Here is an 18,295-nt window from a genome sequence, read left to right as displayed (position 1 = left end):
AAGGTTAAAGAATTACCTGAAGTATCCTGTTTTCCAAATTAGAATAAACACGCGCACACACACACACACACACACACACACACACACACACATCTTTCCTTTGCTTATGTCATATTGGGTAATAAATAAAATTGGTCATTTATTAGTCCACTTGGCATTCTCAAAGTCCAAAAATTAATCAGCCTTTGGATATTTGCTATAAATAATCCAATAAGCAATATTTATAGAGTAGAGTTATGTTACACTTAAACAGTAAGATATGCTTTACATTTACACTTAGCCTTCTGTTGTGGCTATAAATCTCATCTGTTTCAGTTGTGCTCTATTTCTTATTGATCGTGACAGTGTAGTCTCTAAAATAATAAAGTGAATGAAAATGTACATAGTCACTTTTATTCTAACAAGTCTTAATTTATTATACAAAATTTAAAGTTTTAATTAAATATTTATAGTAGAAAACCACTTTCTTATGTGTGCCATATATAAAGATGAAAACATCTAGCATAACATTAGCTGTGTTGATAGATGAGCTGGTATGGATTCTGTCACATTCAGCAAAGAAGGTACCACGTAACTGTACAGTTCAACTCTATGCATTAAGAACGTGACTTCTGTTAGATGTTAAAGCATATACTTGCCTCTAACGACACACTAAAACTCTTCAAAATTTAATAACATTCGGACAAAGATCACTTAACTACTATTGCTGAACAGGAAATATTTAATTGTCCCTTTCTACCTCTATTAGTCAGTTCCTTCAGCTTGTCTTTAAAACCTTCCTCAGATGCTTGGTTGTTTTATTTTTGCTTTTTAAAATAGTGTCAGACACAGTTTAAGTAATTAAGTAAGCAGGCATACGTCTCCCCTTCTCACCTGCTTGATTCTAAATTGCACAGCCTGCCATGTTAAATTTTAGACCATCAGAACAACACCTTGGCATTAAATATCAAACTGACTTCATTTTTACTCCAGAAACTTTCTCATTGCTACTTTGCATTTTTCTTCACTAAAGCATCCGTTAGTTGGTGAGTTTTTCAGTTCCTTCTTCATCTTTTCTTTCCCTTGTAGCTGTGAGCACTCCAGTAGATTGCATCATTAGGTTAGGCCCTGTGAGCTGTTTTGCTCTTTTCCAAGTGTCTGATTCAGCAGGCCATAGACCACTGCTTGCCAGAAAATCGCCATTGCTTCTAGGCTGACGCTTGCCTACTTGTTTTGATCGTCTGAGAGATGAGACTTTGTTTGCCAGAACCACAGTTGATAGAAATAAAATTGTACAGATAAGAAAAAGCACCACAATTATAATTAAGCAAACTAGCATAGCCATTTTGTTGTTGTTTTCCTCACAGGCACCTTTTTTGAAAATTTCACTGTGACTTTTGCTTGTGTTTTCAATGCTATGTACTGCTGGAGAATTGTTCCTGACGACGGAAGATATATAAAGCTCCAGTTCAGATTTAAGAGTTAAAGACGCGATGTGAGATGATGTTGCTATTTCAGGCATTTTTGTAGAAATAACTTTTTTATCTGCTTCAAGAGTTGTAGGGTTTGTGTTAATGTTTTCATTTTGGCTTCTGCCCGTCTTATTTTGAATATCTGGATCCAAGACAGTAGTATTATTAGCCCACAGATGGGCATAGTTTGCTTTTGTTCCAGGAGACAAAGAAAAAACTGTTGTCATCAGAAAGGCAAGATGCAGGTAATGTCCTGTGTGTTCCATGTCCGTGAGTATACTGGTAATCTGTTGGGATAGCAATAGAATTTGTTAACTTGTGAAAGAATAATGGTTCCTCGTTTTGGTAATTGTAGTTAAAAGACAGCTGATAATGTTATAAATTAGATGCAAGCTCATGCCTAACATTTGCTATCCTGTTTGAATTCCTTCTGAACTGATTTTTTTTTTTTTCCTGTTAGGCTACATATAAAGAAACAATTTAATTTCTGTTATTTGTTTAAATGCTAAAAGGTAACATTACAGATATCTACTAATCATTGTAAACTGAATACCATGGTTTTATAGTTTTCTCCCTCTTAAGCATGCTAGACTTTAGCTTTGAGTCAGATACTTCGGCTTTTACTTTTTTGATTCCTCCTTTTTTTTTTCCTGACCATTTAAGGAAACTCCTTGTAGAAATTCCCCATCCTCTAACAAATGAGTCACCATTCTTTATAGTAAAGGAGAAATGGGACATTTTGCTTCATGTATGAAAAGAAAACGCAAATGGCTTTGTGGTGATGGGAGGGGGGGCAGTTCAGGAATGGGGAAGTGTGGTAGCAACCAAAAGAAAACGGACTTCAAGTAGGAATTCAAGATGTTCTTTTTTCTTCTTGGGTGTTTATCTTGAAGCTTAGAATAAAGCTGGTACTTAGAAATACATTCCTAGTAGTTGTGAAAGCAGTTTTATTGTGGTGGGTCTCCCTTCACCTCTATATCCCCTGACTTATTGTGGCTTTCTGAAAGCAAAGGCATGCGACTTTTCTCATCCTAAACATTTGGCATTACAGAGAAAAAGAGGCAAGTTTCTTTTGAATAATCTCAAAAGTTCAACAAAAATTATTGACTTGTTTCATTATTATTTATGCTTAGAATTTTTCTGTGAATATTTTGACATAATTTTTTAAAATAAATTATACAATAAAATATTTAATAGAAATAAATACAACATCAAGATCATGGGGATTTAGACTCAAGTGGGAAGTCAAGGCAGATCATAAGAGTCTCAACCTATAAAGGAAAAGGTGGAATTTCAGTTTTGGCTCTGAGCTCTCTGGAAGCTAGTCCACGAAGGGAACAAAGTCTGATCCTGATTTTCATTATTCACTGTCAGATTGAAGATTTAAATACAACTAGCATATCTGTTCCAGGTACTGGTAAAGAAGCAGGAAAGATTTATTACCATTATTGAGCTGTCTCTCTTATAATAGTATTCCAGTCTGAGCCACTTTTGTAAGAGTATTTTATTGTTAGCATTTATACGAATAGGGAAGTAGAAGCAAAAACTAGATTATTCTCCTGAGATGTACTAAATAAAATTGCCTGTTTAAGAACTTTATTTTATATAAGTTCTTCTCAAAAAATGTACATGGGAGTTTGTTGTTGTTGTTTTTTTTTAATGCAGATTTATTCCATAGGTCTAGGAGGTACCTAAGATTTCTAACCCACACTCAGGTGACACAGATACTGCTGCTACTCATGCTTCTTCTGCTTCTTCTTCTTCTTCTTTTTTTTTAATTGAAGTATAGTTGACTTAAGAATAACAAATGTGATATATTGTTATACAAACAAAAATAGCATATAGTAAACAATGCTAACTGGAAACTAACCTCTGAAGTAATATTTTCTATTGATAATAGGGAGGGGAAAAAAACCTTTCTTATGTGTTCTAGAAGTAAGATTACTTTTTGGATTATGATCTTTAATAGACAGTTAAAGATATTGTGCACTGACTTCTATCTAATAGTGTCCAACTTCAATTTTTAAGTTGAATGACATAAATCTTTGGATACTTTATGATTCTTCCACAAAGAGAAATACTTTAAATTGGGTTAGCAAGTAATTTCCATCCTTTTAAACTAGACTGGACTTCTGCATTAGATGCTAAAATGATTTAAAGCGGGTTATTATTCTTGTCACATTAGTTCATTAACAATGTAATATGCATCATAGTATTCGTACACATTTTAACAGTGCTCACCATGGGATAGATAATAGGCCCGCTGTTGATTGTCTTCAGCCAGATGTACTGTCATCCCCAAATAAACAAACTGTTAACAAAATGAGACTTTCTCTTACCCTTACAAATGCCTAAGAATAGAGAGCTGTCTCTACATCCCAAATTTATGCAGTGGAGGCCAGGTTGTTATCAAAAGTTTTCTTTATCTCTGGTCATTTTCAATAAAATTTATAATGCCTAAGCATTAGTAATGAGAAATTTATTTTTTAAACTTATTTTAATAACAAAACTGTGCAATTCACCCTGGAGTCTAAGCTCAGATCCTTCTTAATCCTACTTTAAAGCTCTATGTTGATGGTAAATCTTTCCATTTCTTACTTAAATTTTACTTAATAGGAGAGAAAAAAACAGCATACGTTTTCCATTACTAAATCTACTTTGTTAGTAAGATACTTAAGTACTGTTTGAAAGCACTTCCTCAAACACTAATCTGTATGAAGTTATAAGTGAAAAGGCATAAGAAAAGCCACATATATGACCTACCTTACAAAATGCTTGGTCAAAATCTTATTATAACCTGATTTTAATAAGCCACTTCTTTTCTTGTCTTGAAGCACAGCTTCCAAGTAATTTAAGGCAGAATAGACTTGAAGAATCTGAGCCTAAAAGTAAATCTGCAGTAAAAAAGGATATGTACAGCTAGCTTTCCACTAACCACAGATGACACATTTCCTTTCCACTGCAACTAAAGCACATGTCACAGGGGAAAAAAAAGAAAAAAACTCCAACTTGTCTAGTTGGCCACTGGCATAACAGGAGGCTTTGTAGAACAAATCCCCGCCTCCAGGGCAGGGAGGGTTTTCTGCTTAATGCCTTTTGACCTTACATTAATTATGTATGCCTGCTATATGCTCTTGAATGATATGTTAGTATCATTAAAATGAAGAGAAAATAGCATTTTCCCTGAGATTGAGCATTAAAATCTTCTCTAAAAATTGTATTTGTATACCACAGACTGATTTGATAACATGAGTTTGAAGACCCGGGGTATTGGTCAGATAATAGAAACAGTAATGTATATAACAAACTTCTCAAAGTGTGGAACTGCAACAATAATTTGGAGAGAATATCTGATACACTTAGATTATAAGGGACAGAAAATGCTTTTGTGTGGTTTAGTGTATACACACACACACACACACACACACACACACACACACACACTACCCTAGAATGTCCTGTCATCACTTCATATTCAGTCTAAAATGGATTTCATTTTTCCCCCTAAGTGGCTGCCCCTCATGATCTCTGTTTTTGTTCATGGTAACAACATTCTTTGTAATGACAGAGCCTTGGTATACAGCAAGTCCTTTTAATTCAAGGCCTTTCTTTCAGCCCTGATCAGACCTTGGATCATGTCGGTCCTTTCTTCATATTTTTGAGTCAATTTCTTCTTTCACTGTCACTTATTTTCACCGTTACCCTAGTATTTTAGATGCTTATTAAACCATACCTAGACTACTACAACATCTTTTTTACTAGCCCCGACTCCTTCATATATGTTGTATATATCACTTCCTGTGATCATAACACCCCTTTCTTTTAAAAAGTGTGGTTGAATAACTCCCTAACACCTACAGCAGCAATTCAGAAATGTTTGTGCACATAACTATCAGATGAGAAGGTTGTTTAAAAACAGTGAAAATTTCCAGGCTCCACTGCATAGATTCGTATGTAGTAGGTCTGGGCTGGGACAGGAAACCACACTTTTATCAAGCACCACAGTTGATTCTGATGCTGGTGCTGCACAGAACATCCTCTGAGAAATGCCAGGCTCCTAGGAGAAAACCTGAGCCCCTTAGCTGAACAGTTCTGGTCCATTCACAATTTAGCTATTCTGTATTTTTCCATCTTTATCTCTTAAAACTTCTCTACATGAATCTTCCATTCTAGCTAAACTAGCTGATTCTTACCTCAACACATCTAGTTACCTATTTTTCTCCTTTCCCTCTCTCCATGAGGCCTGCCAATCCCTCTTCTTGTTGAGTTTGAAATTCCTCCTGCCTGCTTCAGCATCTTTTATGTAGTTTTCACTGGTTACCCAGTTTGTGTTGATTTCTCCACTCTTTTGAACTTAACAAAAGTATTTTTCTCTGCAATTTCTTTGACAAGTGATTACATACTACCTCATATCTTTTCTTTGTTCTTGAAATATTTTTCTTTTATTTTAAAATCATTTGACTTGTCATAGTTTTGTCTTATTTTCTCCCAGTAAGATTTAAAACTCTTAGGAAAGGATATTTATCTTAGCCTACTTCGTAGTACCACCTGAGTCATCAAGTATAGAACACTGGTTGTTTTGATTTGAAATTCTTGTACTGTAATTTGTGGGCTTTCTGATAGTCCTTATTTTGACTACTCACATTGATTAGCATTCTTTTGAGTGTAAGCAACATATGACCTAATACAGCTTAATCAAAAAGTGGAATTTATTGGCTCCCACAACTAAGTAGTACAGGGATAAATGTGATCCCAGGAGAGGGGCTTTATCTAGGACTCAGATGAAATGGCCAGGGCCCCAGTTTCGCTCTTCATTTCTCTGCTCCATTTCTTCAGTTTTTAGACAGGCTCTTCCTTCATATCTCAAGATGTAAGCTAACAGCTGCCAGAGCTATATGGTCCCTTGTAAACATCAGGAAAGAAAAAGGTCTCGATTCCCAACAGTTTAAGCTGAAGTCTTTGAATTGGGCCTCTTTGGCCCTGGTTGTTCAAGTGATCATTGTTGAACCATTCTCTCTGGTCACGGTGGGATAAATGAATTGACTGTAAGTTATTCAGTTTACTCCAGAACTCCCAAGTAGGTCATTCCCACCCAAACTGTTCACCTGGGAACTTGGATGGGCCTAGAAGCAACCAATGAATGTCCATTGACTTCCTCCTTGCTTGACTGTGGTGGGCAGGTTTGTTGTTGTTATTGTTGCTCAAAGTTATTGATCTGGGGATTTGTCTCTTCCATTTTGCTTCAGCCTTCTCAGTGTCTTAAGAACAAGTGATTTAAAAAATGGATTCAGACTTTGTATAATTGTTTAATATTATAGTTAGTTTTCTCTAGAAAACTAGTCAGAATATAAGGGAATAAAATAGATTAGTAGCATCTGTATATTCATTCAGAACTCTGTTAATGATCTGTGTACTTTTTTTCATCTTCTTTAGGTTCAAAACTGGTCAAATCAATGGCGATTTGCTGATATACCACGTCTTACTTACTCTAAAGCCATATTATGCAAAGCCATATGAAATTGTAGTGGACCTTACCCATACTGGGCCTAGCAATCGCTTTAAAACAGACTTTCTCTCCAAGTGGTTTGTTGTTTTTCCTGGCTTTGCTTATGATAATGTCTCTGCAGTCTATATCTATAACTGTAACTCCTGGGTCAGGGAATACACCAAGTATCACGAGCGGCTGCTGACTGGCCTCAAAGGCAGCAAAAGACTCATTTTCATAGACTGTCCTGGGAAACTGGCCGAGCACATTGAGCATGAACAACAGAAACTACCCGCTGCCACCTTGGCTTTAGAAGAGGACCTGAAGGTATTCCACAATGCTCTCAAGCTAGCTCACAAAGACACCAAGGTTTCTATTAAAGTAAGTTTCACTCCCTGTTAGGTAAGTGATTCATTGCCTTTCTTGACTAACCTGACTATATACTGGACTCCCCAGGGTCCCGGTAGTAATGTATCAAACATAAAGTCCAGATGGAGGAAAAACAAGCTTTCTATATCTTCATGGAGGTCCTGCAGAAAACTGGAGAGGTGTACCCTTAATAATATTCCAGGTTGGATTGGAGGCAGGAGAGTGTTGTAGAATGGGCAGTTTGCTGTGTATCAGTCTTACAGTAGGAATATGTGAACAGTGGAAATTACCTATCGAGAGTTCTTCTGATTATTACATGCTTTTTGCAGAGTGAGGAAGGTGAACCTTCAGGATAAAACCTGTAATTAGCCATAGGATTCTTGACCTTTTAAAAAATAACTTTTTTCTGCTGTTTTCAGTCTCTTTTGACAGCATTTATGACAATAATTATTGAACCTATTTGAATACATAATGGTGGTAACTCTTCTTTAAATGGCTAACATGGTATTTTGTTTGGTTGGTTTTCGAAACCTCTCAGAATTCTGCGTAATGAAATTTAATTCTTTTCCGCTCTACCCTCTTGCTACCATTTTTCAGGTTGGTTCTACTGCTGTTCAAGTAACCTCAGCAGAGCGAACAAAAGTCCTGGGGCAGTCAGTCTTTCTAAATGATATCTATTATGCTTCGGAAATTGAAGAGATCTGCCTAGTGGATGAGAACCAGTTCACCTTAACTATCGCAAACCAGGGCACACCGCTGACCTTCATGCACCAGGAGTGTGAAGCCATCGTTCAGTCTATCATTCACATCCGGACACGTTGGGAGCTGTCACAGCCTGACTCCATCCCCCAGCACACCAAGATTCGCCCAAAAGATGTCCCTGGGACACTGCTCAATATCGCATTACTTAATTTAGGCAGTTCAGACCCTAGTTTACGGTAGGTTTATAAAAAACTCATTTCAATCTTATTCAAGGTTTGTTGGTTTTAAAAAGAGACCAATTAATAAACTTTTAAAGCAGCCTCTACCTTAATACTGTAAATTGGCAGGTATTCTATATTGGTTAACCAGTATGACCTCATCCAGTTCGCATGAACTGTGGAATTCTGAATAGGGTGATTCACACTAAACCAATGTATGTTCTTTCAACTTTCAGCTGAAACATACAGCATAGCAGTTTTGGTGGGGGTTTTTTTGTTCGTTTGGTTTTTTTAAAACAAAAGTCTTTTTTTTCCCTAAAAGTCTATTTCTAAATTAAGTTTCTCCTTTTCTGAGTTCTCTAAATTTTTCCCATGTTCGAAAGTACATCACTATTAAGTTTGCTCGCAGTCAAATTAGATTATCATTGTTTGAAAAGGAGGGCTTATAACTTTAGCATTTTAAATGAAAAAAAAAAGAAAAGGAGGGCTTAGTGTTCAGTAACTCAGTAACATAGCATAGTTTCCACCTGTGTAACTTTAACAAAATTCTTGAAAGAAAGCTTAAGACAAATACAGATGTCAGATGAGCAGAATATAATTGGTTCTGGTTAGGCTTAGTAATCGAAACATGAATGAGGAAAGGGCAGGGCCTATGGAGTCAGTAGATTAGGTTTAAATCTAGACCTGCTTCTCTGTATGACTTTGGGCAAGGTACTGAAGTTCTCTGAGCTCTAGTTGCCTCATTTTTAAAATAAAGGTAACATTGCCTTCCTCATAAACCTACAAAAGTTTAATAAATGTGTGGTAGTATAGTATAGCATCTAGCATAATAGTTTGTGCTTAGCAAATATTATTTCCTCCCAACTTGCACCCACCCTTTCCTCTCTCTGCCATCGTCTCTTTGCACCACTTCCCTCTTGTGCCCCTCTCCTTTTCATGTTAAGATAATTTTTTGTTCCAGGTACCTTGGGACTGTCAAGTTTTTACAGATATAAATTCTTAGCTTCAGAAAATCTTCCCTTGGGTATAATATAACCCAGGTTTATAAATGGGCTTTTTAGAATTCCAAATTCTCCCTTATTTGAGAGGAAAAAAAAAATCAGCAAGATTTCTTTACCTGGATGGGCCTCATGGGGTGCATGAACTCCCGGAAAATATACACAAAACTTCATGTATGCTTAGCTTTCATTATCTCAGAGGAGTCTGTGACACCTACTCCCAGTTTGAGGAATCCCAATTCTTTGTAGCTGTTGAAATATACAGAGTGAAAGTCACTGTCAAAATAGTATCACTCAGAATTCCTAGGAGTTAGCAAAAGATAAACTTAGAAACAATAATCTTAATATTTCCATTTTAGGAAAATGGAACTATAAGTCTGTCTTGAATTTCTAATTCAAAATTCCTTATAGAAGAATGCTAGCAAACTTCCAACAATTATTAGCTTGAATGAACCTCTATTCTCTTGTGAAATAAAGCAAGCTGACAGCTTCTGCTTTTTGCTGAAGCATGTTGTCGCAGAGAAAAAGCCTGGAGGCAGACTTATAATTTCAGTGGCTTTTTCCCCCCATATGGTTGTTGCATAAATATATTAGCATGATGAAAGTTCAGAGGTAAGGAAAACCTGAAATTTACTGAGCAAACCATTTCTTTTGTGGATAGGGGAGAAAAATCAATCTAAAAATTGAGTTTTTTGAGCTGTTTCCTAAGTTGTTTAAGTATATTTTTAGACATTTATAAGGGAGCTTTTAGTTCTCATGGAACCTGGATATATATTATGGTTTGGGTTTTGTGGTTTTTTTAAAATTCAGTGCTTATGTATAATAGTAGGAGTTCATAAAAGAAAAAAATGGCAGGGGGGACTTAATTATACTAAAAAAATGTTTGACCTCTAGTTTGTAGTATAACTTGTAGGACACCTAGAAAGAAATTCAGTAGATGCTGATGAAAGATTTTAACAATCTAATTTGATGAGGGCCATCTCACTTCTCATTATCCCAGTTAAAACTGGATCTAGTGGGAGCGGGAGCCACAGTTTGAGTTTTGGCCTCACTGAAAATATGATATGCCTTATTTTGACTTTCTTTATATTGATCCATCTTAAGACCATAAAATTCTCATATCTTATATCCCAATGAAATGTCTTTTAGAAAGGCCTTATATTCGCTGTCTCAGGAGCCTCACAGTTCTCTTCTGGTTATGTGAAGATTTCCCTTTTAAAAAAACCCCTAAATGATAAAGGGGTATTTTGGGTTTACCATAGAATCACAAAATCTTATCTCTAATTGATCATAAAATTTAAAAATAGCTGATCTATGCTTGGTTATAGAATCATTAAGTTGTATGTTATGAAAAAATTTTGGAATTATAAGAAAAAATAAGTTTTAAAACAACTTAATTTGTGTTTTCTCCTAGGTCAGCTGCCTATAATCTTCTGTGTGCCTTAACTTGTACCTTTAATTTAAAAATCGAGGGCCAGTTACTAGAGACATCAGGTTTATGTATCCCAGCCAACAACACCTTATTTATTGTCTCTATTAGTAAGACACTGGCAGCCAATGAGCCACACCTCACCTTAGAATTTTTGGAAGAGTGTATTTCTGGATTTAGCAAATCTAGTAAGTAATGATAATTTTCTTTAATACTAACAATGATTCTAAGAAGATTCAAAGACAACCGTTTCATTTCAGAATTTGCCAGTGAAATCTTTAGTATAGTTCCACTTCTTCTGTTTTTTCGTCTGACTGAAGAAACTTCATAGTAGACCACATTGAGAAATCCACCAAAATTCTGGCAATACAAGCAAGGTGACAAGATTTTGATACTGTCTGTGTCTCTGGGCAACTTACAAAGCATTTTTCGTACTATTTCAGTTTAATTAGCTTCAGTATTTCTCTTCTTAGCAGGTTATTCCTGATGAGTAAAGTATCCACTTCCTTGATTTTAGGGAAGTAGTCATTTTCTCTTTTCTTCAGGTTGACTTTGAACTGTGATTTTATTGTTCATGTACAGTTCATGGAGAATGCAGTGGCACAAAATACAGGGTCCAGAGTCAACTCCTGACTTGGCTTTGATAAGTGTCATAAATTTAACATCTACTCTTTATGTCTGTCTGTCTTCAGATCCTATAGTAGTATAAATGTTGCTCTTCTCCCAGCTTATTTCCTGACGTTTTCTTTTTTTTAATTTATCAATGTCATGAATAATATTTTATAGTTTTTTAAAATAAATTTATTTATTTATTTATTTATTTTAAATGTTTGGCTACGTTGGGTCTTCGTTGCTGCACGCAGGCTTTCTCTAGTTGCAGCGAGCAGGGACTACTCTTCGATGAAGATCATGGGCTTCTCACTGTGGTGGCTTGTCTTGTTACAGAGCACAGGCTCTAGGCACGCGGGCTTCAGTAGTTGTGGCACGCAGGCTAGGTAGTCGTGGCCCACAGGCTCTAGAGTGCAGGCTCAGTAGTTGTGGCACAAGGGCTTAGTTGCTCCGCGGCATGTGGGATCTTCCCGGACCAGGGCTCAAACACGTGTCCCCTGCATTGGCAGGCAGATTCTTCACCACTGTGCTACCAGGGAAGTTCCTCCTGACGTTTTCTTCCCTTCCCTTTCTCTCTCTATAATACATAAAACTTTTTTAATGCATTCATACATATTTCTTGATTTTTCTGTATTAAGTAATTGAAAGCTTTGAAAATTCCGTGAGACCAGATCACTATATATTTTTACAGTTAAGAGATGTAAGAATATAACCCTAAAAAGAAAATGTGTAAGACTGACAAAACAAGAAAAGTATAAAGCTTTATTGAAGCATATTAATTTGAAAAGAAAAGATTTGAGTGAATGGACACAGGTATTGTGTTCCTGGATGAACAGTTCTTCCCAGATTATTACAATATCAATGTAATTCCTTTAAAATATCTATGAGATTTGAGGATTAAGAATGAGGTAGAACTTTAAATGATTATACATTTCACTAGAAAGTACAATAGCTAAGAAAATATTGAAAGGAAAGAAAACTGAGAGGGGCTTGAATTAACAGATATCTTAACACATAACAACAGTACAATAATTAAAACGGGTGTTCAAAAATCAGCAGTCACATCACTTTAAGAGAAACAGATTGATAAAGAAGTATCACAAACTAATAGAAGAAAGAGTAAATCATTTAAGAAATGAGGCTGGGAAATGAATTAAGTTGGATCTTCATCTTAACGCCAAACCACAAGATGTTAAAATAAGTTCTAACTATCAACATATTTAAGAATTGAGAGGAAACTTGCACAAGAATCTTAGATAGCCTCATCCACCAGAGGGCAGGCAGCAGAAGCAAGAAGAACTACAGTCCTGCAGCCTGTGGAACAAAAACCACATTCACAGAAAGATAGACAAGATGAAAAGGCAGAGGGCTACATACCACATGAAGGAACAAGATAAAACCCCAGAAAACAACTAAATGAAGTGGAGATAGGCAACCTTCCAGAAAAAGAATTCAGAATAATGATAGTGAAGATGATCCAGGACCTCGGAAAAAGAATGGAGGCACAGATCGAGAAGATGCAAGAAATGTTTAACAAAGACCTAGAAGAATTAAAGAACAAACAAACAGAGATGAACAATACAATAACTGAAATAAAAAATACACTAGAAGGAATCAATAGCAGAATAACTGAGGCAGAAGAACGGATAAGTGACCTGGAAGACAGAATGGTGGAATTCACTGCTGCGGAACAGAATAAAGAAAAAAAGAATGAAAAGAAATGAAGACAGCCTAAGAGACCTCTGGGACAATGTTAAACGCAACAACATTCGCATTATAGGGGTCCCAGAAGGAGAAGAGAGAGAGAAAGGACCCGAGAAAATATTTGAAGAGATTATAGTCGAAAACTTCCCTAATATGGGAAAGGAAATAGCCACCCAGGTCCAGGAAGTGCAGAGAGCCCCATACAGGATAAACCCAAGGAGAAACACACCGAGACACATAGTAGTCAAATTGGCAAAAATTAAAAACAAAGAAAAATTATTGAAAGCAGCAAGGGAAAAACGACAAGTAACATACAAGGGAACTCCCATAAGGTTAACAGCTGACTTCTCAGCAGAAACTCTACAAGCCAGAAGGGAGTGACATGACGTATTTAAAGTGATGAAAGGGAAGAACCTACAACCAAGATTACTCTACCCGGCAAGGATCTCATTCAGATTCGATGGAGAAATCAAAAGCTTGACAGACAAGCAAAAGCTAAGAGAATTCAGCACCACCATACAACAAATGCTAAAGGAACTTCTCTAAGTGGGAAACACGAGAGAAGAAAAGGACCTACAAAAACAAACCCAAAACAATTAAGAAAATGGTCATAGGAACATACATATCGATAATTACCTTAAACGTGAATGGATTAAATGCTCCAACCAAAAGACACAGGCTCACTGAATGGATACAAAAACAAGACCCACATATATGCTGTCTACAAGAGACCCACTTCAGACCTAGGGACACATACAGACTGAAAGTGAGGGGATGGAAAAAGATATTCCATGCAAATGGAAATCAAAAGAAAGCTGGAGTAGCAATACTCATATCAGATAAAATAGACTTTAAAATGAAGAATGTTACAAGAGACAAGGAAGGACACTACATAATGATCAAGGGATCAATCCAGGAAGAAGATATGACAATTATAAATATATATGCACCCAACATAGGAGCACCTCAATACGTAAGGCAACTGCTAACAGCTATAAAAGAGGAAATGGACAGTAACACAATAATAGTGGGGGACTTTAACACCTCACACCAATGGACAGATCATCCAAACAGAAAATTAATAAGGAAACACAAGCTTTAAATGACACAATAGACCAGATAGATTTAATTGATATTTACAGGACATTCCATCCAAAAACAGCAGATTACACTTTCTTCTCAAGTGCGCACGGAACATTCTCCAGGATAGATCACATCTTGGGTCACAAATCAAGCCCCAGTAAATTTAAGAAAATTGAAATCATACCAAGCATCTTTTCTGACCACAACGCCATGAGATTAGAAATCAATTACAGGGAAAAAAAACATAAAAAACACTAACACATGGAGGCTAAACAATATGTTACTAAATAACCAAGAGATCACTGAAGAAATCAAAGAGGAAATCAAAAAATACTTAGAGATAAATGACAATGAAAACATGATGATCCAAAACCTATGGGATGCAACAAAAGCAGTTCTAAGAGGGAATTTTATAGCAATACAAGCCTACCTCAAGAAACAAGAAAAATCTCAAACAATCTAACCTTACACCTAAAGGAACTAGAGAAAGAAGAACAAAACAAAACCCAAAGTTAGCAGAAGGAAAGAAATCATAAAGATCAGAGCAGAAATAAGTGAAATAGGAACAAAGAAAACAATAGCAAATATCAATACAACTAAAAGCTGGTTCTTTGAGAAGATAAACAAAATTGATAAACTATTAGCCAGACTCATCAAGAAAAAGAGGGAGAGGACTCAAATCAATAAAATTAGAAATAAAAAGCAGAAGTTAAAACAGACACCGCAGAAATACAAAGCATCCTAAGAGACTACTACAATCAACTCTATGCCAATAAAATGGACAACCTGGAAGAAATGGACAAATTCTTAGAAAGGTATAACCTTCCAAGACTGAACCAGGAAGAAGTAGAAAATATGAACAGACCACAAGTAATGAAATTGAAACTGTGATTAAAAATCTTCCAACAAACAAAAGTCCAGGACCAGATGGCTTCACAGGTGAATTCTATCAAACATTTAGAGAAGAGCTAACACTCATCCTTCTCATACTCTTACAAAAAATTGCAGAGGAAGGAACACTCCCAAATTCATTCTCTGAGGCCACCATCACCCTGATACCAAAACCAGACAAAGATACTACAAAAAAAGAAAATTACAGACCAATATCACTGATGAATATAGATGCAAAAATCCTCAGCAAAATACTAGCAAACAGAATCCAACAACACATTAAAAGGATCATACACCACGATCAAGTGGGATTTATCCCAGGGATGCAAGGATTCTTCAGTATATGCAAATCAATCAATGTGATACACCATATTAACAAATTGAAGAATAAAAACTATATGATCATCTCAATAGATGCAGAAAAAGCTTTCAACAAAATTCAACACCCATTTATGATAAAAACTCTCCAGAAAGTGGGCATAGAGGGAACCTACCTCAACATAATAAAGGCCATATACGACAAACCCACAGCAAACATCATTTTCAATGGTGGAAAACTGAAAACATTTCCTCTAAGATCAGGAACAAGACAAGGATGTCCACTCTCACCACTATTATTCAGCATAGTTTTGGAAGTCCTAGCCACAGCAATCAGAGAAGAAAAAGAAATACAAGGAATACAGATTGGAAAAGAAGAAGTAAAACTGTCACTGTTTGCAGATGACATGATACTATACATAGAGAATCCTAAAGATGCCACCAGAAAACTACTAGAGCTAATCAATGAATTTGGTAAAGTTGCAGGATACAAAATTAATGCACAGAAATCTCCTGCATTCCTATACACTAATGATGTAAAATCTGAAAGAGAAATTAAGGAAACACTCCCATTTACCACTGCAACAAAAAGAATCACATACCTAGGAATAAACCTACCTAGGGAGACAAAAGACCTGTATGCAGAAAACTATAAGACACTGATGAAAGAAATTAAAGATGATACCAACAGATGGAGAGATATACCATGTTCTTGGATTGGAAGAATCAGTATTGTGAACATGACTATACTACCCAAAGCAATCTACAGATTCAATGCAATCCCTATCAAATTACCAGTGGCGTCTTTTACAGAACTAGAACAAAAAATCTTAAAATTTGTATGGAGACAAAAAGACCCCGAATAGCCAAAGCAGTCTTGAGGGAAAAAAACAGAGCTGGAGGAATCAGACTCCCTGACTTCAGACTGTACTACAAGGCTACAGTAATCAAGACAATATGGTACTGGCACAAAAACAGAAATATAGATCAATGGAACAGGATAGAAAGCCCAGAGATAAACCCACACACCTATGGTCAACTAATCTATGACAGAGGAGGCAAGGATATACAATGGAGAAAAGACAGTCTCTTCAATAAGTGGTGCTGGGAAAACTGGACAGCTACATGTAAAAGAATGAAATTAGAACACTCCCTAACACCATACACAGAAACTCAAAATGGATTCGAGACCTAAATGTAAGACCAGACACTATAAAACTCTTACAGGAAAACATAGGAAGAACACTCTTTGACCTAAATCACAGCAAGATCTTTTTTGATCCACCTCCTAGAGTAATGGAAATAAAAACAAAAATAAACAAATGAGACCTAATGAAACTTAAAACCTTTTGCAAAGCAAAGGAAACTACAAATAAGACGAAATGACAACCCACAGAATGGGAGAAAATATTTGCAAACAAATCAACGGACAAAGGATTAATCTCCAAAATATATAAACAGCTCATGCAGCTCAATATTAAAAAAACAACCAACCCAATCCAAAGATGGGCAGAAGACCTAAATAGACATTTCTCCAAAGAAGACGTACAGATGGCCAAGAAGCACATGAAAAGTTGCTCAACATCACTAATTATTAGAGAAATGCAAATCAAAACTACAATGAAGTATCACGTCACACCAGTTAGAATGGGCATCATCAGAAAATCTACAAACAACATGCTGGAGAGGGTGTGGAGAAAAGGAAACCCTCTTGCACTGTTGGTGGGAATGTAAATTGATACAGCCACTATGGAGAACAGTATGGAGGTTCCTTAAAAAACTAAAAATAGAATTACCTTATGACCCAGCAATCCCACTACTGGGCATATACCCAGAGAAAAGCATAATTCAAAAAGACACATGCACCACAATGTTCATTGCAGCACCATTTACAATAGCCAGGTCATGGAAGCAACCTAAATGCCCATTGACAGATGAATGGATACAGAAGATGTGGTACATATATACAATGGAATATTACTCAGCCATAAAAAGGAACAAAATTGGGTCGTTTGTAGAGATGTGGTTAGACCTAGAGACTGTCATACAGAGTGAAGTAAGTCAGAAAGAGAAAAACAAATATCATATATTAACGCATATATTTGGAACCTAGAAAAATGGTACAGATGAACCGGTTTGCAGGGCAGAAATTGAGACACAGATGTAGAGAACAAACATATGGACACCAAGGGGGGAAAGCGGCAGGGGGAGGGAGGGTGGTGGTGTGATGAATTGGGAGATTGAGATTGATATATATACACTAATATGTATAAAATGGATAACTAATAAGAACCTGCTGTGTAAAAAAATAAAATTCAAGAATTAAAAAAAAAAAGAATTGAATATAAAAACTGGGACCATTTAAAAAAGATGAGGAAGAATAATATTTAGTTTTTGTGAGTGAGTAAGGACTTAATGAAGCAAAAAAGTGACAGATGGAAACAAAGGAAATGGTGAACAGTTTTGACCATGTAAAACTTCAAAATCTCTACTTAAAAAAAAAAAAGAGATTAAAAAGAAAAAACTTAAGTATGCTTGCAGCAGATATGAGAAAAGAGTAATATCTTTATCATGAAGAATTCTTATGGATTAATAAGAAAAATGCATCAACAGTAACATGCAGGTCATACTAAGAAAGAGTATGTTTTTAAGAGTTCACTAATAAATTCAAAGAAGTTCAAACTGAAAGAATAGTAAGATAATATATTCAACTATCAAATTGGCAAAGATATTTTTTAAAAAATTCAGTGTCAATGTCTTTGGAATTGTGAAGAGAGCAGCTTTTCTAGAAAGCAGTTTTGACATGGATATCAATAGCCTTATGGATGTTTATAGCTTTTGGAATCATAATTCCACTCTTTAGAATTTATCCTAAGGAATTAATGTTCATATGTTTATCATAGCATTATTTTTTATTTAGGTTTTTTTAATTCAGGTATATCTTATCGATAAAGTGCCCAAATTTTAAATCAACAGCTTGATTAAGTTTTACATGTGCATACACCACAAAACATCTCCCAGGTCAAGATACAGGACAT

At 35.8% G+C, this 18,295-nt stretch overlaps 2 protein-coding genes across 11 annotated transcripts in view; one reads left to right on the top strand and one right to left on the bottom strand.

Moving 5' to 3' along the window:
* Positions 1 to 18,295, top strand: part of NF1 (neurofibromin 1) — a 260,230-nt gene that overhangs the window by 204,292 nt on the left and 37,643 nt on the right. For all 9 annotated transcript variants that reach the window (XM_082371271.1, XM_082371274.1, XM_082371276.1 and 6 more), the window contains 3 exons: positions 6,885 to 7,317; positions 7,903 to 8,243; positions 10,638 to 10,840. In XM_082371271.1, coding sequence (XP_082227397.1) covers positions 6,885 to 7,317; positions 7,903 to 8,243; positions 10,638 to 10,840 — 977 coding nt within the window. The remainder of the gene's footprint in view (positions 1 to 6,884; positions 7,318 to 7,902; positions 8,244 to 10,637; positions 10,841 to 18,295) is intronic.
* EVI2A (ecotropic viral integration site 2A) lies at positions 334 to 4,392 on the bottom strand. Of its 2 annotated transcripts, none has more exons than XM_082371309.1 (2): positions 4,215 to 4,392; positions 334 to 1,738 (listed from the first exon to the last, which is right to left on the bottom strand). In XM_082371309.1, exon 2 carries the CDS (start codon positions 1,715 to 1,717, stop codon positions 1,019 to 1,021), a length of 699 nt encoding a protein of 232 aa, XP_082227435.1. In that variant the 5' UTR covers positions 1,718 to 1,738; positions 4,215 to 4,392; the 3' UTR covers positions 334 to 1,018. The 2 variants fall into 2 exon arrangements, with proteins under 2 accessions (XP_082227435.1, XP_082227434.1); XM_082371308.1 differs by lacking the exon at positions 4,215 to 4,392 and adding an exon at positions 3,693 to 3,710.

Source organism: Balaenoptera borealis (assembly GCF_965194805.1).
Source record: "Balaenoptera borealis genome assembly, chromosome: 20".
Classification (NCBI taxonomy): Eukaryota; Metazoa; Chordata; class Mammalia; order Artiodactyla; family Balaenopteridae; genus Balaenoptera; species Balaenoptera borealis.
Note: the sequence above shows the minus strand (reverse complement) of the source record. Positions and strands in the feature narration are given on the sequence as shown.